At 38.9% G+C, this 22,381-nt stretch overlaps 3 protein-coding genes across 3 annotated transcripts; all 3 read right to left on the reverse strand.

The window, feature by feature from the left end:
- Positions 1-3,104: 3,104 nt before the first annotated feature.
- LOC119085204 lies at positions 3,105-3,815 on the reverse strand. Its single transcript, XM_037195515.1, has 2 exons — positions 3,633-3,815; positions 3,105-3,573 (listed from the first exon to the last, which is right to left on the reverse strand). Exons 1-2 carry the CDS (start codon positions 3,760-3,762, stop codon positions 3,230-3,232), a joined length of 474 nt encoding a protein of 157 aa, XP_037051410.1. The 5' UTR covers positions 3,763-3,815; the 3' UTR covers positions 3,105-3,229.
- Positions 3,816-8,548: 4,733 nt separating this feature from the next.
- Positions 8,549-10,791, reverse strand: LOC119085205 (cell cycle checkpoint control protein RAD9A). Its single transcript, XM_037195516.1, has 7 exons — positions 10,648-10,791; positions 10,262-10,500; positions 10,051-10,202; positions 9,835-9,993; positions 9,466-9,600; positions 9,166-9,409; positions 8,549-9,072 (listed from the first exon to the last, which is right to left on the reverse strand). The coding sequence occupies exons 1-7, from the start codon at positions 10,679-10,681 to the stop codon at positions 8,644-8,646; spliced, it is 1,392 nt and encodes a 463-aa protein (XP_037051411.1). The 5' UTR covers positions 10,682-10,791; the 3' UTR covers positions 8,549-8,643.
- A 2,611-nt stretch (positions 10,792-13,402) lies between these two features.
- Positions 13,403-21,983, reverse strand: LOC119085206 (GATOR complex protein Wdr59). Its single transcript, XM_037195517.1, has 16 exons — positions 21,687-21,983; positions 21,485-21,626; positions 21,330-21,423; positions 21,153-21,269; positions 20,810-21,093; positions 20,467-20,740; positions 20,006-20,388; positions 19,735-19,937; positions 19,546-19,663; positions 19,358-19,490; positions 19,132-19,300; positions 18,910-19,036; positions 14,478-14,507; positions 13,981-14,123; positions 13,578-13,899; positions 13,403-13,510 (listed from the first exon to the last, which is right to left on the reverse strand). The coding sequence occupies exons 1-16, from the start codon at positions 21,830-21,832 to the stop codon at positions 13,439-13,441; spliced, it is 2,757 nt and encodes a 918-aa protein (XP_037051412.1). The 5' UTR covers positions 21,833-21,983; the 3' UTR covers positions 13,403-13,438.
- Positions 21,984-22,381: the final 398 nt, after the last annotated feature.

Raw genomic sequence — 22,381 nt, forward strand, 5'->3', positions numbered from 1 at the left:
CTCCTTCGAGTCAGTCTTTCCAATGTCCATACAATCCGGAGGAAATAGCGATTTTATCTAAAAAATTCACCTCTCAATTAAAATCATTGAAAGGTGAGTTTGTTTATATGAAATTGCTATTTCCTACACTCCATAGAAATTTTGACATTAGACCATACCTGGGAAATTCCAGCGTAAGTCATGTTACCAAAACAGAATTTTGTCTCTTTTCAATTTACGAATATGCACCAAAGAAGATGCGAAAAAACACACCGTAAGTCATGTTACCAAATGTGAAAATGGATATTGTAGAGCGCTATCGCTACAATACAGTGGTGATGTTGTGAGAGTGAAAGAGAAAAATCACTGTCACAAAATACGTGGATTTACCCACCTATTGAGTATACTTTCATTGGGTTTTTACTGTACGATGAAAGAAACCTATAAACAGTTTTGTTTTTATATTTGGATTAGCTTAAAAACAGCTGAAGCAAATTCATCCTGAAATTGCATTGTCTCTAACTGTATTGATACAATATAAAATTTCTAAGAATCTATACCTTAAAGTATTGGTTTTAGTAATAGTTGTTCGACTTTATAAAAAGCCTAAACTTTTAAAGTTTGACCCTCACCGCAAAATCTTACTTTTTTTTCTTTTTTCGTTTTTGTAAAAAAAAGTTGAAGATCGTTATCATTAGAGACGAGTCTAGCACACATGAGTGGTAAATCGAAAAATCTTAAAAAATTAGCCTGCAGCGCTTCAAGTTGTTTACTTGAGTTAGAACAGTGGAACTATATATCTTAAGATGGATATTAAGGTGAATTGTGATAACCCATTCACAAGGGTTTGTATCTGGATTTTGAACAACGACTCACATTTGTAACTATTTTATCTTCCTTGAGTTCGAAAACTAGAAAACAGACCGCAGCTGAAATGAAGTTGCAACCTTACAACTCTTCAATAACTAGTCTGCATCCCGTGGCACTTCGTGCCACGTCGCATCCTAGCAAGCTAGACCGGGCAGACACCTGTTATTGAGAAACACCTGTTCGAAAGCAACTCTACATTTGCTTAAAAGAGATATACGAAAATCGAGGGGGTGGTCAGTAACACACAATAGCTCAATAGCTTACACTTTGGTCCCTTCCACACAACCTCTCTTTCAATACAGAATAATTCTTTGCCGAAGAAACTAACTCTGCATCTGCTCGAGGGAATGGTCACTAAAAGCTGACTTTGCTTTATGTAAAAAGGCCCTTTAAGGGTTTGTGACTAATAAACACTCCATCTGCCAGTCGCAGTAATTTCAGCACATTTCTGCCCCGGAAAAATTATTAGACGAAGCGAGAAAAAAAAAAATTAACACCTAAGTTACCGACACCGTTCCGGCGCCCGGCTCGCATTGCGGCCCTCCGCTGCGCTCCGGGGCAATGGGCCGGATCGCTCGGCGTGTTAAAACGCTTTTTATTTGCAATGAGTTACACAGACTAATTATTAGACGAAGCGAGAGAAAAAAAATTAACACCTAAGTTACCGACACCGTTCCGGCGCCCGGCTCGCATTGCGGCCCTCCGCTTCGCTCCGGGGCAATGGGCCGGATCGCTCGGCGTGTTAAACACCTATTATCGAAAAACACCTCGTTCCCCGTAGACATTTTTCCGTTTCACGTACACATTTTTCCATTTCCCTTTGTTGAAAACCATCAATTTGGTGAAACCCGTACCCTTCTACACCCCACACCACAACCACTGTTTCAATACCGAACAACTTTGCCGAAGAGACCAACTTTCCATCTGCTTCACACAAAAAGTTAAAAAAATCGAGGGGTGGTCACTATTACATAGAAGCGTACACTGTGGTGTGGTCACTTTCAGACAACAACTTTGCCGAAGAAACCAACTTTCCATCTGTCAAACCGCTCCACAATTGTAAACGCGTTAAATATTTATCTGCAATTTCGAATTTTTTATCTTCGATTTTTACTTCCATTTCTAATTTTTTTATCTCCATTTTTTGAATTTTATATCTCCACTTTGAATTTATTTTATCTCCATTTTATTAATTTCGGTATCTCCCTTTTTAAATTAAATATTTCCATTTTAATATATATTTATCTCCTCTTTTATGTTTTTTAACTTCATTTTCAATTAATTTATCTCTTTTACTATTTTAATTATTTCCAAAATTTAAATATTTATCTCCAAAACGAAATTATTATCTCCAAGATTGTATTTTCTATCTCGAAATTTGATTTTTATATCTCCTATATTAATTGTTTTTAACTCCTTTTATGAATTTCATAACTGTGAATTTTTTATCTCCAAAAATATTTCCCTTTTTGATTTTTTTATCTCCCGGTTTAATATAATCCTTTTGGAAACTTTCAAAAACTTGAGAAACATGTTTCCGTAAAATAGGCCCTGTTACATTCCATAATTTTTTGGCAATTGTCAAAAGTATTATAGTTGTATATAGCGGCTCTTTTTCAAAAGCAGTCAGTGGTGTAGTAACTGGTGTAACATGTGTAAGAAAAATTTCATGATACATCTGGAAGTAGTTATTTACGTATCTGTTTTGGACGAAGATTTTAGGTAATTTCGCGAGTTGTAGTCCCAACGAAGTCGATCGAAGTGAGGGCGACAGGCGTAAGTTCCTAAGACCTACCGTCCAAAACAGATGCGTATACAACTTTGCATGCCAAGGCATGAAAACAATAAAGATAGGATCGAAAATGACATAAGCGGGAATGAAAACTGAGAGAAAAAAGTTGGGGAGAATGTTGCTGTTTTGTTACTAAATTTGGTGAGGAAATGCGACATTTTTGGTAATCCAAGATGAAAAGTGTTAGCGAATAAGAGGCTTCCAGATCGAGCCGGAGGCGAGTGCTGGAATCGAATTCGCTAAAAAATAAAATATTTGCTCAAAACGTTAGCGTTCCTAAAATCGTTAAAAGATTGGGCGCACGAACTCGTTATCGTCGGTGCGGGGGTTGAATATATTGTCTACTCTTATTTTCGTTCTTTGTTAATCATCGCAAGGATCAACATCCAACCAGACAAATCAACCTACTCAATCAAATACTTTGACCTCCTTTACAATTCCTCCAAAAATTCCAATTTTTTCCAAGAAAATTCATTTTATTTCCAAAATTCTATCCATCGGCATGTACCACCTATTTCTACAGTGGCGTCCACCTCGGAAGGCGTAGACAAAAATTTTTTTGCTTACAATATTTACATCAGCTTGTCATTACCACTGAATGCCAATATAAACGTCCACCCTACGTGTCCTAATAATAATTATAATTATGATTCTGATTCGCAGAGCTGCGGCGGTAACAGGTTTCACAACAATCGGATTAGTTGGGCTCTCCGTAGCTTTGACCACTGCACAAATTCTATCCGGATCACCAACAAGATTCTCGCACGTAGTAGTACCATTATTACAATCTGGACATTGGGGGACCGGAAGGGGCGTCGCTTTTAATTCCAATTTTGCCACAACATCGGAGTTTTCGCCACAATTATATGGTAGTCCTGCTGGTATAATTTTATCCGCTTCCAAGTTCTTTCGCAAGCATGAACAAAAGCCGTCTGTTGATAATGTTATACATTCACTAAAATCTCTTTGATTTTTCGAATTTTATTAGAACCTATCGTTTCTCCATCTTGCAGTTCACTGGCAAATGTGGTATACTTTGAATCGCCGCAAGTTTGGTAGTCAGCCGATGCGAACGATGCCAACAATAGTACACTTAATAGGCTGCTTAAAACACGAACCATCTTTGATTTACTTCCGATGTGGATGCTAGTTTCTCAATGAATAATGTTACACAAGTCGCAGCGCTTTTATAATCAGGTCAATGTGGAAAGACCTAAATTGGGGTCGGAATTCCATGGCGATTTTTAATATATCAGTTGATTAACACTAACATTAGCAATGTAACACTAATTGTTACTTATAGTCATTTATGGGTAGCCCTAGTGCACCGTGAAATATTGTATTCGTGATGTTCCGGCCATCAAACAGCACGACTTCTTTTATTGTTGGGAGTCTTTTTCGTCATGAAGAAATTTTACCTTTTCACGACATCGCAAAATCTAATTATTATTTGAGTCACGGATGGAAAGTAAGAAAAACTTATTTTCCAATCGAAATAATCGAGGGGGTTACGACTGTTGAATGGGGAATAAGAAATATGGAAAATTGGAATTTCAACTGGAAATTGAATTGAATATGTAGGATTGTTGTGGTTACGAATACTTTTATGAAACATTTTTCCAGATTTTTTTAAAGTGCCAAAATGTGTTTGATACATTGTCCCGTTTCTCTATTGAGAGTATCACTCATGCTTGAAGTGCATTGCTATACTTCAATTTAATTTGTTGATGTTTCATTGCATTTGTGTGTTTTGATGCTATCGCCTTCGGCTCTGTCTAGAAACTTCTCACACGCTAAAAAAGACTTTTAGTCCGCGGTACGAATGTACTATTCCCTGAAAATGGAAAATCGGGCGACCAGAATTATCGCCCAGGGAATTATCGCCCAGACAGATTTTTTCTAAAATTAATTGGTATTATCACCCGGGGAATTATCGCCCAGGAACTATCACCCATCTCGATGGGAATTATCACCCGGGGAATTTTCGCCCAGGAATTATCACCCAGCTCGATAGGAATTATCACCCAGGGAACTATCACCCAGGAATTATCACCCAGACTAACTGGGAAGTTTCACCAGGGGAATTATCGCCCAGGAATTATCACCCAGCTATCTGGTAATTATTCCCCAGCTAGTTAAAGCTGAGGAATTACGGCCCAGTAAATTTAGAATTATCACCCAGCTATTAGAAATTGAGGAATTATCGCCCAGTGAATTTGGAATTATCACCCAGCTATCTGAGATTGAGGAATTATCGCCCAGTGAACTTGGAATTATCACCCAGCTAACTGAAATTGAGGAATTATCGCCCAGAAATTTGTGTTCAAAGTATTACCGAGTCAGCAGTAACTTCTCAACTATGTTAAAAGATTAATCACATTTTCGATATACACATCTTTTACTCCTATTAATTCGGTAAAACATTATCTATAGTAGAGAAAGATAACTTCCTCAGTGTGTAAACTTTAATGCGAATTTACGTCTGATCTAATCAATTGTGCACCTTGTGTTAATCTCATTCGACCTAATCGATTGTGCATCGTCTTAGGGGAATGCACATTTGATTCAATCGATTCACCTAAGACGATGCACAATCGATTGAATGAAACATTTAGGTTAACTAATTGTGCATCAACTTAGAGGCATCTACAATTAGTCTAGCAAATTGTGCATCATCTTAAATGGATGCACATTTAGTTTAACTAATTGTGCATCAACTTAGAAGCACCTACAATTAGCCTTGCAAATTGTGCATCATCTTAAATGGATGCACATTTAGCATAACTAATTGTGCATCAACTTAGAGGCATCTACAATTAGTCTAGCAAATTGTGCATCATCTTAAACGGATGCATATTTAGCCTAACTAATTGTGCATCAACTTAGAAGCACCTACAATTAGTCTAGCAAATTGTGCATCATCTTAAATGGATGCACATTTAGCATAACTAATTGTGCATCAACTTAGAGGCATCTACAATTAGTCTAGCAAATTGTGCATCATCTTAAACGGATGCATATTTAGCCTAACTAATTGTGCATCAACTTAGAAGCACCTACAATTAGTCTAGCAAATTGTGCATCATCTTAAATGGATGCACATTTAGCATAACTAATTGTGCATCAACTTAGAGACATCTACAATTAGTCTAGCAAATTGTGCATCATCTTAAATGGATGCACATTTAGTTTAACTAGACTTGCTAGACTAATTGTAGGTGCTTCTAAGTTGATGCACAATTTGCTAGACTAATTGTAGGTGCTTCTAAGTTGATGCACAATTAGTTAAACTAAATGTGCATCCATTTAAGATGATGCACAATTTTCCAGACTAATTGTAGATGACTCTAAGTTGATGCATAATTAATTAGACTAATTGTAGATGCCTCTAAGTTGATGCACAATTAGTTAAACTAAATGTGCATCCATTTAAGACGATGCACAATTTGCTAGACTAATTGTAGATGCCTCTAAGTTGATGCACAATTAGTTAAACTAAATGTGCATCCATTTAAGACGATGCACAATTTGCTAGACTAATTGTAGATGCCTCTAAGTTGATGCACAATTAGTTATGCTAAATGTGCATCCATTTAAGATGATGCACAATTTGCTAGACTTATTGTAGATGCCTCTAAGTTGATGCACAAATTGCTAGACTAATTGTAGGTGCTTCTAAGTTGATGCACAATTAGTTACCCTAAATGTTTCATTCAATCGATTGTGCATTGTCTTAGGTGAATCGATTGAATCAAATGTGCATTCCCCTAAGACGATGCACAATCGATTAGGTCGAATGAGATTAACACAAGACGGTGCACAATTGATTAGATCAGACGTAAATTCGCATTAAAGTTTACACACTGAGGAAGTTATCTTTCTCTACTATAGATAATGTTTTACCAAATTAATAGGAGTAAAAGATGTGTATATCGAAAATGTGATTAATCTTTTAACATAGTTGAGAAGTTACTGCTGACTCGGTAATACTTTGAACACAAATTTCTGGGCGATAATTCCTCAATTTCAGTTAGCTGGGTGATAATTCCAAGTTCACTGGGCAATAATTCCTCAATTTCTAATAGCTGGGTGATAATTCTAAATTTACTGGACCGTAATTCCTCAGCTTTAACTAGCTGGGGAATAATTACCAGATAGCTGGGTGATAATTCCTGGGCGATAATTCCCCGGGTGAAAGTTCCCAGTTAGTCTGGGTGATAATTCCTGGGTGATAGTTCCCTGTGTGATAATTCCTATCGAGCTGGGTGATAATTCCTGGGCGAAAATTCCCTGGGTGATAATTCCTATCGAGCTGGGTGATAGTTCCTGGGCGATAATTCCCCGGGTGATAATACCAATTAATTTTTGAAAAAATCTCTCTGGGCGATAATTCCCTGGGCGATAATACCCGTCACCAGTATGGCTCATTACCGATACATAATGTCGGAATGGAGTTGGTATTAGGGTTCTCCCTAAATTCATCAAATTTGAGGCCATTTCCAATTTATTTTTCCATATAAGTGGTGTCATTCGGAAGCTACATTCAACTACTCCTGATTTCAGGCCATGATCCATGTTTAGGAGCCTGAGATATGGCCTGGGAAAGTCATGGATGCCCTTTTAAGGATTTTGTAAGTTATTTCTAGATCAATAAAAGATACGTTGCTATAATTTCTGATACTAATTCCAGTGTTTCTTGCACATACATTTCGTATCTACTTCCCCTCTCCTTGATTTAGGATCAAGGATTGTGAAAAGTTCCATATTTCGGATGTTATTGGCGATTTTCCCTATTAAAAATTCAATTTAATTTACGAAAGCTCGTGCGACATAACTATTTTATTGATCCCGTTCCAGGATGAAATCGTTTTTGTGACTGTATATGGAATCCATAAAAATGTCGAATCCCGACGTGCCTAGCACTTCTATGTTCTAGACACTAGACATTTCTTACGTTTTCGGTCATTTTTTCGGCTAACATTTGGACTTTCACCGAGTTTGAAGTCACCAGAGGTCAGTTCCTAAAAATAAGAGACGTCTTCATGGTACACTGTCTTCCCAATCCCAGAACTATAGAACTGCAAGGAATTCTAACGATTTTTCTGGTTCCTGTCTGAATTCTCTCGATGGTTAAGGTAATAGCTTAAGGAAAAACCAGGAGGGAACCAGAAAAATCGTTAGAATTCCCTAATACTGACTCGATTTCGACTCCTCCAAAAAAAGTTCTTCTATTAAATATCGGAAGAAATTTTTCAAAAAAATATTGTATTTTCGGAGATATTCGACTTCGAAGGTTTTCATATGAATGGCTTTTCCGGCCGGAAAAACTATTTTCCATTTTCCATAAAAAATTTTGTTCCGCAACTTTTTATGGCAAACAAGATGAGACAAAGAAAATTTCTTAATAACGTAAATCGTACGGAGCCATTTTTTCCGACATATCGACCTAGACTCCTTACGCTTCTTTTGCTGACAACATGTGCAACGATGTGGAACGATTAAATCTGTAGAATGCTAAACTGGATTTTTTTTGGAATTGAATAGTATGCGTTGCGTACATGGAATTGTTGGCACAGCCTTTTTCCAGTGAGTGGTTGCTCCCCCACAAATAATTCATATTTGTTTTCATTTATTTTGTTACAAATTTTAAAAATCAGGCTGCAACTGCGCCAAAATTCAAAAGAAAACGTGAGAAACATTTTTAACGCAGCGTCAAAAAGGCATCTTATTACCTACAATATTCAGGTAAGGGAGCAGAGTTTCACAAACTTGTTTTGCCTTATAATTCGAATATTTAGAAGAGTTTAGGCGACAGGAGCATTTAAAATCCCGGAAACTTTCGAGCGTCTAAATAGCTTCTGAAGACCGAATCGGCACGTCAAATCTTCTAATCGAGAACAAATTTGACAAAATAAAAAATCCTTTATTTCGCAACGTCATCGGACTGTTCACATTTCACTTTCACGAACCACACCGACAAACTCCAAATTTTCCGCCAATTTTCACAGTTCACAATCCGAATTCTCTTGTAGCACTCTACCTTCGGACAGATACTGTGTCTGGCTGTACAATCTCGGAAATATTTTAAATCGACGACGTCTAGTCGGTTGCGGCGACTGTGGTATTACTTCCATTTCTTCGTCGACATTCTCATTTGCAGTAGTCGATTCGGGCTGAAATGTGACGCATATTTCGTCCGATGCTGTCGCACGTACTGAATTTGTATTAGCTGCTTCATGAATTGGACTGCGCGATCTCTGGCGATTATTCAGCTTATTGGCCTGAGAATTGTTATTGGTGGCTATAGTAGTGGCCAGTGTGGTTGGAATGCAATTTGCTTCGGTGCTATCGACACCATCAGCCACATTTTCTATGTGTGTTTTGGTCGTGGTGCTGGGCAATACGGTCGATTGTGATGGTACTGCCGTCATCTGCAAAGCGAAGTGAAACTTTAGGATAAACACGGCGGACGTTCCACATTTTAACCATCGGAATACGACGAAAAACAACGAAAGAATTCTTACCGTTGGAGGAATGTGAACATTACCGTCAGCGTCCAGATCAACTACTTCGCTTAGGCTTATCGTCAAGTTTCTTGATTCGGATTGATTTCGTAAACTTTTGTCGCTTCTTCGATTTGCTGGTTTCTCCTTTGTAATGGGACGCGTTACGCTCCTGTCTACTTGCGACGAATCATCCGGTGGCAAGGTCGACATGACAAAATTCGCTGTAAACGTATCCAGACTGCCAAAAGCAAAAACGACCGGCCTGGAAAAATATTTTCGTTTACGCCTAGCTGAAAATGGCACTGCACATTAACGTACTTTCCAGCCGACTCAAAATTGATGGTCATATCCAATGACAATGCGTCGGCAAAATTCAATATTGCTCGCAGTTCTTTCAAACAGAATGTTATGGTCGTCGGATCGGAGATATGATAGTCGGTGAATTCCTGTGATCTGAAACGGAAGTGTTGCACGTTACATCGTTATAAAAGGTGAACAGTGAAAAAGAGTCTGCTGTGACCCGAACCCGACCTGATCCATCCTGAGAATTTCGGGTTCAGGTCAGGTTCTGGTCAAACTCGCAATTGAAATTCAGATTCGGGTCCGGTTCGGGTTGAACCCTAAATCAGGTTCGCATACTGGTCAGACCGAACCCAACCCGTTCCGAGCATTACCGCAGACACTCACTTTAACGTCAATTTGGTGCGCATCAAATGCTTGTCCGTGTGCATGTCGATGTTGTTTTTCAGAACAACCAAATCCGTTGCAGCTTCAATCGTTATTTCATTGTCATACATTCGAAAGTTGCTGATAATTTCCGTGAACATTTTATTCGGCGCAGTCATCCTTCGAATGAAATTAGTTGAGTGATAAGCCTAGCAGATCGCCTGATTAATAGCAAACCTGTTCGGTGGATTGTCGGTCATATAAACGGCATTCAACGACTCCTGTTCCAAGATCGAAACATTATGCGTTTTGATTGTGTCAAAAAGGCAATTGAACTGGAACAGCAACTTTGACGTCTTCAGATTCAATGTGATCTGACACTTTTCGACCTAAAATCACACGATTCAAAACTTCTCCGTTCAATTGCATGGTAGACCGTACGGCGTACCTGTCTCGTATTCTTGAAAACGCCCAGACACGATTTCATCGACACTTTGCATTTGTTGCAATATTCGTCGGAATTGGAGCGATCGATTTTGAAGTCGGTGAAAAAACCCGTCTCAAAGCTCATCACAGCAAAAGCCGTTTGGGAATCGTTCACCGTGCGCAAGATTAGTCCATTTTGAGTGGCTTCCAGATACAATTCGCTGCCAATTCGAGAAAATGAATTGATCGCCTTCGATAGCACTGGAAAAGGAAACAATCTGTTCAGCCGACTTAAGGATAAAAACCGCGTAGCTAGTCTTGCAGTCATGTTATGTTCATTCTTAAATATCTCAAGCATTTCTATGGTCACCAACTCGATGTCATTTAACAAACTAGTTGTTTGCGTACCTCTTGTGTTGTGACCATTTAAAGAACATTTCATCTTTTACTTCCACCTTAACTTTCGTTGCAAAAACTGTTAGCGCAATTTCGGTATTTTTGTTTACAAATTTCACAACTTTGATTAATTGGGTTACGTTCGGTGCAGGAGGAATGATGACAGATTATGTCATTTAACACCGAATAACATGTGGCCAAGTCCTGTCATTTTTTGGATGGTGCGCGGCAAAATACATTCACGTTAGGTAGTTGACAGTGATTTAAGGTATCTTGACATTCATCTTCGTAGTTAAACCAAAATTATTTAATTTTAAATACCGATTTTTACATCCTCAAATCACGGTCAGCGACCTTAGCTTTTACTTACCTCGCGTATAGTAGGGGTAAACCATTATAGTTCGTAAAGTTCGTAAGTATGGCATTTTCGTGAACTTTTGACATTTCTCCCATATATTTTATGTCAAAAGTCTACGAAATTGCCATATTCACGGACTTTACGAGCCCCTAGTATAAATCAAGTGCAAATAACGGGTAATTTGTCTCCCATAAGGCAAATGGTATCATCTGGTTGGTTCAAACTCTCTACTGTACGGCAAATGGCGTTGTTTGATTGTATTTCTTATTCCCTTTTAAGTGTCCACTCCACTCAACAAAAAGTACTCCCTGAGAGAGCCGTGAGAGAGCAAACTGTCAAATAAACAAAGAAAAAATTGAAAAAATTCAATTTTGTCTCTCACGCGGAGTACTTTTTTGGAAAGAGTAAACTAAGCAAGCATTACTCTCTACACTTGCCTTGTATTGACAATGGTCTATCTATCTACAAGAGAGCATCGATATAGGTAGAGACGCATAATTTTGACTCTATGAACAGATTCATTTATTTCAATTATATAAATCTATTTAAACGCTCCACTAATTAAATAGGGTGAGGCGACATAACTACACGGTCAATATCGTCAGGAACGATATTATCGTTTTTTAGACGATAGTATCGTCTAAAAAACGATAATATCGTTTTTTTGGACGATACTATCGTTTTTTTGGACGATACTATCGTTTTTTTGATGATACTATCGTCTAAAAAACGATATTATCGTTCAAAAAACGATAATATCGTTTTTTTGACGATAATATCGTCCTGTATGAAAATATCCGCTGGACGATATTATCGTTATTTTCTTTTATGGAACAAATTTATCGTTATTTTGGACGATATTATCGTCCTGGTCGATAATTTTTGGGACGATAATATCGTTTTTAATTTATTAATTTTTTTAAATTTGAGACGATAATATCGTTTTTAATTTATTTAAAATGAAAATTCTAGACGATAATATCGTCCTGGGCGATATTATCGTTCTGGATGGTTGTTGAAGACGAAACACAAAATCTTGTAGATAAACACCTTTTTATAGACGGCAAATATATATTAAAAATTGGTTCATTTGGTTCCGTAAATTTAAATTTTATAATAGAAAAATTACACAGACTAATTATGAGACGATGCGAGAAAAAAAATTAACTCCTAAGTTCCGACACCGTTCCGGCGCCCGGCTCGCATTGCGGCCCTCCGCTTCGCTCCGGGGCAATGGGCCGGATCGCTCGGCGTGTTAAAACGCTTTTTTTGTACAATCTAAGTTGGTATTCATTTCGTAAAAAGATGAATTATTTAGGGACGAACTAAACGCCTTTTTTAAACACTGATGTGTAGGTGATTTCCTCTGACAATTGTTTTTCGATATTTTGGAAGAGAATTCGGTTCTTGCTGCACCTCTGAGTAAAATTGAGTCCTGGACAATATTACCACACAAAACTAAACGATAATATCGTCCTGGGCGATATTATCGTTTTTTTAAACGATAGTATCGTCCTGGACGATATTATCGTTTAAGAAAACGATAATATCGCCCAGGACGATATTATCGTTTTGGACAATATTATCGTACAGAAAACGAAAATATCCATTAGATTTTCTAGAACGGTAATATCGTCCAGAAAACGATAGTATCGTTTTCTGAACGATAATATCGTCCAGAAAACGATACTATCGTCCAGACAATATTTTAGAATTTTCCAATTTAGACGATATTATCGTCCTGGATGAAAAATTTTTGGACGATAATATCGTTTTTTTGGACGATAGTATCGTATAAAAAGCGATAATATCGTTTTTTAGACGATACTATCGTCCAAAAAACGATATTATCGTTTTTTTGGACGATACTATCGTCTAAAAACGATATTATCGTTTTTTAGACGATAGTATCGTTTTTTAGATGATAATACTATCGTCCAAAAAAACGATAATATCGTTCCTGACGATATTGACGGTGTCGAAATGTCCCGCCACCATTAAATAGGGATCGATGCTGCTTTAAAAATGTTTATTCTTTCGGTACACCTACAAGAAAAGCAAGACACAGCCTCGGTCACAGTGTTCCTTCGATATTGTACTAACGATCGGTAGTGAAGACCTTTGGAATGGTTGTTTGAATTCACTGCACTCTAGATACCTGCTGCAACAATAACTGTCCCTTTCCCATTACTTTTGAAATATTTTTGTGAAGCGGTTGCAGCGGGACAACAGACATTACTGGCACCAAGGGATGCGTTTTTCTGATTCAGGTCACCGTGGCACCGAGGGACCGTTTGTGTACCCAAACCTGTTTCGGCTTTTAAAATTTGATTTCAATTTCAATGTCACCTGTGGAGCCTGTGGAAGTGATATGTTGGATGGTCAGACAAGAATTCAAAAAAAAACAGATTTTGGCATAACGAAACAGTTTATTCGAATGGCTTGTTATAATTCCACTAATTTTGAACTTTCCTTAAGACAATAACAACCGCAACCTGTTGCACAAACTTCATTTTTCTGCGAAAAATCAATTTTGTTATAGGATATAGAAAGATAAGAGGACATAAAAGACTTGATAGCTTACTTCAAACCATTGTTTCATATGTAACAGGTGACCACCATGTCCACAAAACAAGCATGAATTGGCAGAGCCTCTAACAGGCAACCGACATAGCGAGCAATACAGCAATGGTTTATGACAATCTCTGCACATTGGCGCCTGCGTAACTTTCGCACATTTGATGCACTCGGTGACGAATTCAACGCCACGAAACGTATCACTGCTGCTGGACAGATATTTCAGTACTTTGGTTCGATTCACTAAAAGGCCCCAACGGTACAGCATCTCCGAATATGCTCGCTTAAAGTTGTCGTAGAGGTGACGCTGTGAATCTCCCAGAATCGTTCTGCTCACAGGGAAGAGATGGACATAATTAGAGGAAGGTCAGGTTTTCAGAAAATTATTTAAAATTTGGCGGTTAAATTGCCTGTTCAGTTCGAATCCCGTCCGGCATTCATCCAACGAATCCGACCATGAATTGCTGCGAAATTGTTTGTATAAGGCGGCTCCCCATGATTGGTTTGTTTTTGAATCGACCGGAAGTATTGTGTGGTACGGCGATCCACTTTGCTGTTTTAATGGGAATTTTGTTATGCAAAAGGTTTCTTTTGATCTTACGTTTCAATCACATTTAAGTATGGCGGCAGCACAAGCAGAATTTTGTCAATTCGTCGGATTTAATCGATTTTTTATTCTATTTAATAGGGATTCAAGCATTTTATAGGTAAAAACCCATTGTGTTAGTCGCTATTAAAGCTGATCAATTCACCGCTATAGTTCATCATCAGTTGATCAATGATGTCACTGATTTTTTTGAATTTTAATTTTTAAGTTTTTATGTCCAACATCAACACACATACACATAACGAACAGTGGTAACAAAAAAAATCATACAAAATGGAAAGCGAAATAAAAGAAATTTACCTTAAATATTCGTTGACCGCTACGTATATGCTACAACCAAGACACCCAAATAAGTTAAAAAAAATAATTGTAAACAATAAAATTATTGACAAAAATAAATTATAGGAAAAATTAAATGGAAAAGTTTTGTGTAGGCCGAGTTCACGAAATTTACGAGCCCCACTTGCCTCTAGATCCGCTTGAATTTAGTCCGAGTATAGTTAAAGGCAATACAAGAAGAAACTAATGTTCCACTAGATTACACAAAATTTAAAAAAAAATCTTTGCAAAAGAAAGATAAATATTCCACCGAAGTCATCGGTTCCACCGAAGTCATCGGTCATCCTACCCACACTGTTACAAATGTGAGAATTTTGCGCAATTTTTCGGCGAACAATTTCCTTGATTTGAAATATTTGTTGGATGTGATGGCAAATCGGTTAAGGAATCCTCTGTACAATGTAGAATTTATGATTCTTCGCTCATTGTTCCTCAGAATAAGAAAAAGGTGGAAGGGTAATCGATAGCAGAGACTATTTTTGGGAAAACTTTTTTTTTTATTTTCTTGAATGTCTTCACTTTTTCTTTGATTTTCCCATTCAGACGCGCGGACACAACAAATGGCCCGAGTTTCAATTTTCCTTTGACTTTCCTACTTTTTTCTTTAACTTTCTCAAAAATATTAGAATTGATTATAAAAAAAAAGTCCCTGCCGGATAGTATTGAATTTACACATAGAAAAGGGTAGGATGTCAAAAAACCATTATATTAGTGCTGTTGCTGTTTATTTTTCATCAACACTGAGAATGTGATAACCTGTCGTTACAATGTAACATTACATGCCCCAACAGAGTCTTTTATTGTGTAAACGTTTTCGCGAATATTCAAGAATCTTCGCGAATTGCCACGAATTTTAACGATTCTCTAAAATCTCAAAAATTACGAAAGTTCGTGAAAATTCGTGAAAACCTTTTCACGATTACATACTCTGTCAGCGGGTCGACCTTTTTTCAAAACCCGAACCCGACCCGATTTGAATTTTCAAAACCCGAGCTAGATTGATCCGAAAATTTTTGAAACCCGAAGAAACTCGAAGCAAACCCGAATTAAATTTTTGAAACCGGAACCCGAGGACACTAATGCACAGCCTTCATGACACATCAAACGATAATGGGTGCCGTCTGATTGATCTTGCGGTATCTAACAACATGGTTATCAGTAGTACCTGCTTTCCCCATAAAAACATTCACAAAGCCAGTTGGATATCTCCGGATGGCTCAACAGCGAACCAAATAGATCATGTGCTCATCGATTCACGCCACAACTCTAACATCCTTGATGTACGAAGCTGCAGAGGACCGAACATTGACTCTGACCACTACCTGGTTAGGGTGGTCTTTCGAGCTAGGATCAGGGCTGAGGTCAAAAACAGAGAGGTGGTGAGGAGATTTGACACCGATAATCTGAAGAACATGGACACAAGGAGACTGTATGTGGAGAAGCTAGAGGAACGGATAATTGCAGATATGGAGTCAGAACCGACAACAATTAATGATACATGGAGCATGATTAAGCAAGAAATAGAGATTGTTGCAACAGAGACCATTGGGTGGAAAACTGGAGGTATTCGAAATGATTGGTATGACGACGAATGTAAGCTTGCAACACAAGCGAAAAACGATGCAAGGTTGAGGACTCTGCAAACTGGAGCAACACGGTCAGACACATTAGAATATCGAACCAAACGTAACGATGAGCGAAAACTTCTCCGAAAGAAAAAAGCAGAAAGTGAAAGGAAGGTTTTCGTTGAAATACAAAATTTAGCAGAAACAAGGGACACTCGAAAGCTGTACCAAAAAGTAAAAAACGTTAAAAACGGATACAGTCAACAGCCCCAATTGTGCAAGGATTCAAATGGTGTAGTGCTAGCAGAGGAGAGACAGTGCATGGAAAGATGGACAGAATTTTTCAAGAGCCTGCTATGCCAGAGTCAAACAGTAACAACAGAAGAAGTAGCGGAACCGGATTCACAATTGAGCGCACAAGGTGTGGCGGAACCTACACTGGAGGAAGTTAGGGCTTCTGTTCTCAAGCTCAAGAATAACAAGGCCCCTGGATCAGACAATCTACCTGGAGAACTTTTTAAATATGGAGGTGATGCGCTGTGTGCACGGTTACATGAGCTGATTGTGAAGATTTGGGAACGTGAAGAAATGCCAGAAGAATGGGAACTCGGAATCATTTGTCCAGTGTATAAGAAGGGTGACAAATTGGAATGTAGCAACTACAGAGGAATTAATCTATTGAACACAGCGTACAAAATATTTGCGGATATTTTACGGCAGCGTCTCATGGCGTATTCGGAACCAACAACTGGTGAATATCAGGGTGGATTCCGCAACGATCGCTCAACAACAGACCAGTTGTTTAGCATCAGGCAGATCATGGAGAAATGCAGAGAGTTCAATGTTGCTCTACACCATTTGTTTGTTGATTTTGAAACGGCATATGACAGGGTTTTTCGGAGGAAACTATGGAATGAGATGGTGGAACTTGGTTACCCCAAAAAACTTATTCATTTAGCTAGAATGACTCTGTCACATGTGAGAGCCAAGGTCAGAATTCGGAACAATCTATCTGTTACCTTTGAAGCCTTGGAAGGACTTAGACAAGGCGATGGACTGGCAGCTCTATTCTTCAACATTGTTCTTGAGAAGGTGATAAGAGAGAGCGGCGTGGAAACCAGCGGTACAATCTTCAGAAAGTTGAGTCAGTTGTTAGGATATGCTGATGACCTAGACTTAATTGGACGGAACATTGACATCGTTAAAGAGAATTTCACGAAAATTGAAGATAGGGGGTGCTGAGTTCGGTCTCAAGGTCAGTGAGAGAAAAACCAAGTACATGACAACTTCATTGTCTGATGGCAGACCAACGGATCATACGCTGGAGGTGAATGGAAAACACTTCGAGACTGTCGACAGCTTTATTTACCTTGGGTCGCTGGTCAATAGTGATAATAGCATCGGTGAGGAAATACGTAGAAGGGTAACGCTTGGTAACAGGAGTTACTACAGTCTTCAAAAACTCATCCGGTCAAAAACACTCAACCGCAACCTTAAGTGCGAACTGTACAGATCGCTGATTCGACCAGTTATAGCATATGGATCGGAAGCTTGGTGCATGACACAAAGTGACGAACAGACACTTTTGGTTTTTGAAAGGAGAATTCTTCGATCAATTTTTGGAGGTGTCAATGTGAACGGCAACTGGAGAAGAAGATACAACCATGAGCTGTATCAGCTTTACAAGGAGCCCGATATAGTCAAATTCATCAAAATCAATCGATTAAGATGGCTCGGTCATGTACAAAGAATGAACGAGGAACGTGTACCACTGAAACTGCTAAATACAAATCCCGATGGAAGCCGCAGGCCAGGAAGACCGAGAGCGAGATGGAAAGATGCAATTGAGTCTGATCTGAAAGTACTAGGAGTGAGCGACTGGAGAACGTTGGCGCGGAATAGGTCCGACTGGAGAAGATTGCTGGAAGCGGCCAAAACCAATAGTAGGTTGTAGTGCCCGCCTAAGTAAGTAAGTAAGTACCCGAGGACACTTTGCTGATGTTTCCAGCAAAAAGCGTTCACTATCATTAATCCATCCATTCAAATGATTTTATTTTGAGAACAGGATTGTAGTACTGGGGCTGCTAGGAATCTCACGCCGGCGTGATTCACAACGATACGGAAAATGACATATTAAGGGTAGACCATTATGGTTTGTTAAGTTCGTAAGTAAGTCAATTTCGTAATATTTTGACGTTTAATATATGGAAGAAATGTCAAAAGTTTACGAAATTGTCTTCTTTACGAACATAACAAACCATCCCCCATTTTGTATAAGGAAAATGTCTCATTACCAGTAGTAGGGACTCCGAATTATTGGATACAAGCAACTGAGTAGTATGCTATGTCACATTACTCGATCGTTTCTTTCATTTGTTTTATCTATCAAATTTACATTGTCTCCAAAGTAGTTTGTTGAACGTCTGATTCTCTTATACAGAGAAAGAATCAAAATATTTACAAATTGAGCTGTTGAAGTTACGACGTCACGTCAATACCTTAAAACTTTAATTATGTGCAACGTGAAGGCTCAGTTTTTATATCGTGTGCCAAACACCAAAAAGTTAGCAACGAAGAGAATTCGGTTAGTGATTTTAACTAGAATGACTACAACTCTAACGCTATTGGCAAATACCTCAACCCTGATGTTATATTACAAGTTGAGAGTTTAACGAATGAGAGTGTTAGTTCACTAAAAGACATGATAAAGTAGAACCTGAGCAAAATTAATTGAAAAAGTTAAATTTAAAAAAAATGAAAATCTCGGTCAAAAGATCTAAGATCTATCCAAAAGAAGAAACAGAAACGAAATCTATGTAAAAACTTACGCTTTGATTGGACTTATTGCTGAGACTAGAAGTTCTCGACAATTCGTTCTGTGGACAATGTCGACCAAAAGCACAACAGATCATCGCCGCCGTTTGTATGTCATAATTTTGGGCATGATGCAGAATCCTGACAAATGATCCATCGAATTTGAATTCACGTCAGCAAATAGTGAAATTAATAAAAACTAAAAAAAAGGTGGGCAAAGACCCACCCTCACTCACAGTGACTCCAAAATATTTTTCGGGAATGGAATTTGATTGAACACCATGTCATCCGATTCCGATTCGGTTTCGTTTGTCGTTGCAGCGACTATTTCGGCTAGTTCCCAGCATTGCGCTATTTCGGGATAGCCAAATTGCTGAGCTATTTCCTTGTTGTGGCGACACATGTCTGTAAAAGATCGATAGGTTAATATGAGCAGTTAGCACCTACCGTTGGACAACATACAGGCAACATTCTTTGAGTCGATGATGTAATTCTCCGCCAAATCTCGACTGACGAATAATATTTTGGAAACGTCATAGACTAGCACCGATGGTGATGACGGTTTCGGCAACACGACACGGTTCTTCGTCGATTTCTTCAACGAATTTTGTTAAAATATTGCTCGAATTTCGAAGTTTTATGAAACTCACTCTGACCCGATCATGTAAGTAAAAGGCTGTCGAATTCGCATCTCGATGATGTGCATACAGAACTGGTTGCGAGCCCATCACATTGCCTAGGTAACCACCACTCAGAGCAGAAAGCGCCCTAAAGAAAAGTAAAATTTGATTGTTTATTCGTCAAGTAACCGAAAGACCTCCTGCTGTACGGGAACAGACCTTGGGGTGGTGTTCTGATGCTTCAACGAAATTCCCTTCGAATTAATGACTTGCGAAAAAGTGACTAAAATTCCAACGTGATTGAATCGAGCGCCGGAAGTTCTTGGAAATGGTACACAGGCATCCATTACACATCCACTGAGAGCGCCCTCCAAACGAGGCGATTGCAATCGGATGTTCGTCTTGTCGCCCGCGTTTGTAGCCTACAAAGTGCAAAATTTCGGTGAAGTGAACCGGACAGTGCTCAGTGCAGAGTGAAACAGGAACAAACCTTTTTGAACGCGGTCACAAGGGCTCGCAGACAAAATTCCAAGCAAGGTCGTCCATTCTTAGTTCGTTGGGTGGCGCTGGTCTTTAGAACTTTCATCAATGAGTCCGACAGATTTATGTCAATGTTGGTTCCCTGGCAGTATGCGAAGTCTGGAATCTGGGAGTCGGGATAGGTGATCGGAAATGTCACTTGCAGCATAATTACAAGGCCGTTGACTGTTATCCGCAGTGTAGCGTTCCTTTTTATGGGGTCCAATACCTCTACGTCAATGTGCGGAATGTTTGTATTTAACAGTGAGAATTCGTGCTGTAACGAGCAAGACGGCTGTGTGCGATTTCTCGATGGTTTGGATGGTACGTTTAACCGATTCGACGATTCGAACGCTGGAAGGAAACGTTGACAAAACTTGAGATGTCACAAGAGATGCGCAGCTTTTCTCCGAGACACGAATCTAAACTCACCATCATCTTCGGGCTGTGGTGACTCGCACTGCTTTTGCAACGCTTCATCGATCCTCCAAACGCGAACCGATTGATCTCGCGACCATGTGATAAGTTCCATGTCCGATGAAGATTGATTCCGTTTCGGTCTCCAAGCAAAGTCTAGAACAACATCAGTATGACCGACGAACGAGCAAATCGGCGCACTTTGTTTTGAGTTGTTCCACAACAACAAGCTATTTTCGCCGCGTCCCAGATGCGGTACGATAACCGTTACTAAGCCATCGGCGAATGGCTGCGATTAGAAACAAATGTTCGATCAGACTGACTCCGACGAGGAGATACATTTTCAACATGTACGTACCGTGTATCTGGCACGCCACACCGGTGACGATGTTGTGATTATCCTTTCTGCTCGTCGTGGATTATTTATGTCGAAATATTTTACAGTCCCATCTTGACTGGCTGTTGTCAGATGTGTCTCGTAGTAATGACTCCAATTGATGCCGTGTATACGCGACAAGTGTGCCGTTATGTACTGTATGGGACACGAACCCATTCTTTGATCCCAAATTCGTAGATCGCCATCGTGAGCGGTTGCCAATAGATTTCCAGATACTCGATTGAAACCGACCTGTGTAGCACCAGCTGAACAAATAACCCGAACATTAAGAATTCATTTCTGGTTTGAGAATAGACATTCTTACACATGCATACTGCACTGAGCGAAAGAATGGGTTTTCTGGGGTCTCGTAGATCCCACAAATGTGTGAAGGTGTCAATCGAACAACTTGCCAGTAGATGTGGATGCTTCATGTGCCAGTCTATTTTGTCGGGTCATTTTGATGGTAAATTTCCAATCATTGACCATACACCGTACTTACCTATGTCTGTAATTACTCGAGTGTGTGCCCGCAGTGAATGGATGAGGGTTGGATGTCCGGATCGCCAAGTAATCACCTCAATCAATTGACTGGTCTGGCTCAAAAAGTAAACGGATGAGAATGATATCAATGGCAGTAGTGACCTAACAACTTACAGCCAGCGCGCAATACTCTTGACTGTGCTCACAGATAGCCCATTCAGCGGATGAAACTTCATGTTTCGAATTGCGGTAAAATTTTCGCAGACTGTCCTCGTCATCATCAAATTTATCCAGACTTTGTAGCGCAAGGTGACGTCTGCATCGGATATGTTCTTAATGAGACAACTCAACAATCAATTTGTAAGAAATCATTAACCTTCCTGCTAATAGAATGAATTGTCCCGACCAGTCCAAAGACATTGCGGTTGCCTGAAGGTCTCTGTGTTCGGTGGAATACCAAGAACTTTGTCTAGAGAAGCAGCTCGTAGGCTCTTTCATGAAAATCTCCGAATATGACGACATTCTCTTGATGGATTGTAATTTTCCAACTTCAAATATTCGATTTTCAACTTTTTTTTATTATTATTATTATCAATCGCCGCAACTGTCATCTCTGTTTTGACTTTTCGTTTTCTTAGTTTTCAACTTTCGTTGCTTCAAACGTATGAGATCCATACAGTCAGCACGAGAAAAAATGTTCAAATGATCTGCCAACGCACCGTCCTTTATTCTTTCTCCATAAATTCTCATTACTTTCATTTGAAAAATGTGGAAATGAGAAAATGAAAAATCTGTCAAGAACGACAGTGCGTTGGATCTGCAAATTCTCTTGAGGTTTTTAGAATTTTTTTTTTGATGGTCGAGTGATTCTTTTGAAAAACAGCCTACCGAAATCGGACGCACTTTCCAGTGGAATTTTTTATATGTGCCCAGAAAGGTATTCGAATAGAAGCCAAATCCGTTTTCAAAAAAATTCTTCGAAGCTTATATGGTGATCAAAAACCGAAAACATGCACTTTTCTTACAGAAATTTCTCAAGGTACACGAAACGTTACATGGTCCGTGTGGGGT

Source organism: Bradysia coprophila, unplaced genomic scaffold, assembly GCF_014529535.1.
Source record: "Bradysia coprophila strain Holo2 unplaced genomic scaffold, BU_Bcop_v1 contig_94, whole genome shotgun sequence".
Lineage (NCBI taxonomy): Eukaryota > Metazoa > Arthropoda > Insecta > Diptera > Sciaridae > Bradysia > Bradysia coprophila.

Bases quoted from the DNA above. Each gene is read 5' to 3' on its own strand.
- LOC119085204 (XM_037195515.1), bottom strand. From the start codon at position 3,762: ATGGTTCGTGTTTTAAGCAGCCTATTAAGTGTACTATTGTTGGCATCG. The intron at 3,574-3,632 runs GTTCTAATAAAA...CATTATCAACAG, and splicing joins GCAAGATGGAGAAACGATAG to ACGGCTTTTGTTCATGCTTG.
- LOC119085205 (XM_037195516.1), bottom strand. From the start codon at position 10,681: ATGAAATGTTCTTTAAATGGTCACAACACAAGAG. The intron at 10,501-10,647 runs GTACGCAAACAA...TTCCTTTTCCAG, and splicing joins AAATGGTCACAACACAAGAG to TGCTATCGAAGGCGATCAAT. The intron at 9,073-9,165 runs GTAAGAATTCTT...TTCGCTTTGCAG, and splicing joins ATGTTCACATTCCTCCAACG to ATGACGGCAGTACCATCACA.
- LOC119085206 (XM_037195517.1), bottom strand. From the start codon at position 21,832: ATGTCGTCATATTCGGAGATTTTCATGAAAGAGCCTACGAGCTGCTTC. The intron at 21,627-21,686 runs GTTAATGATTTC...TATCCGATGCAG, and splicing joins TTCATTCTATTAGCAGGAAG to ACGTCACCTTGCGCTACAAA. The intron at 19,491-19,545 runs GTGAGTTTCATA...AATTCGTTGAAG, and splicing joins ACTTACATGATCGGGTCAGA to AAATCGACGAAGAACCGTGT.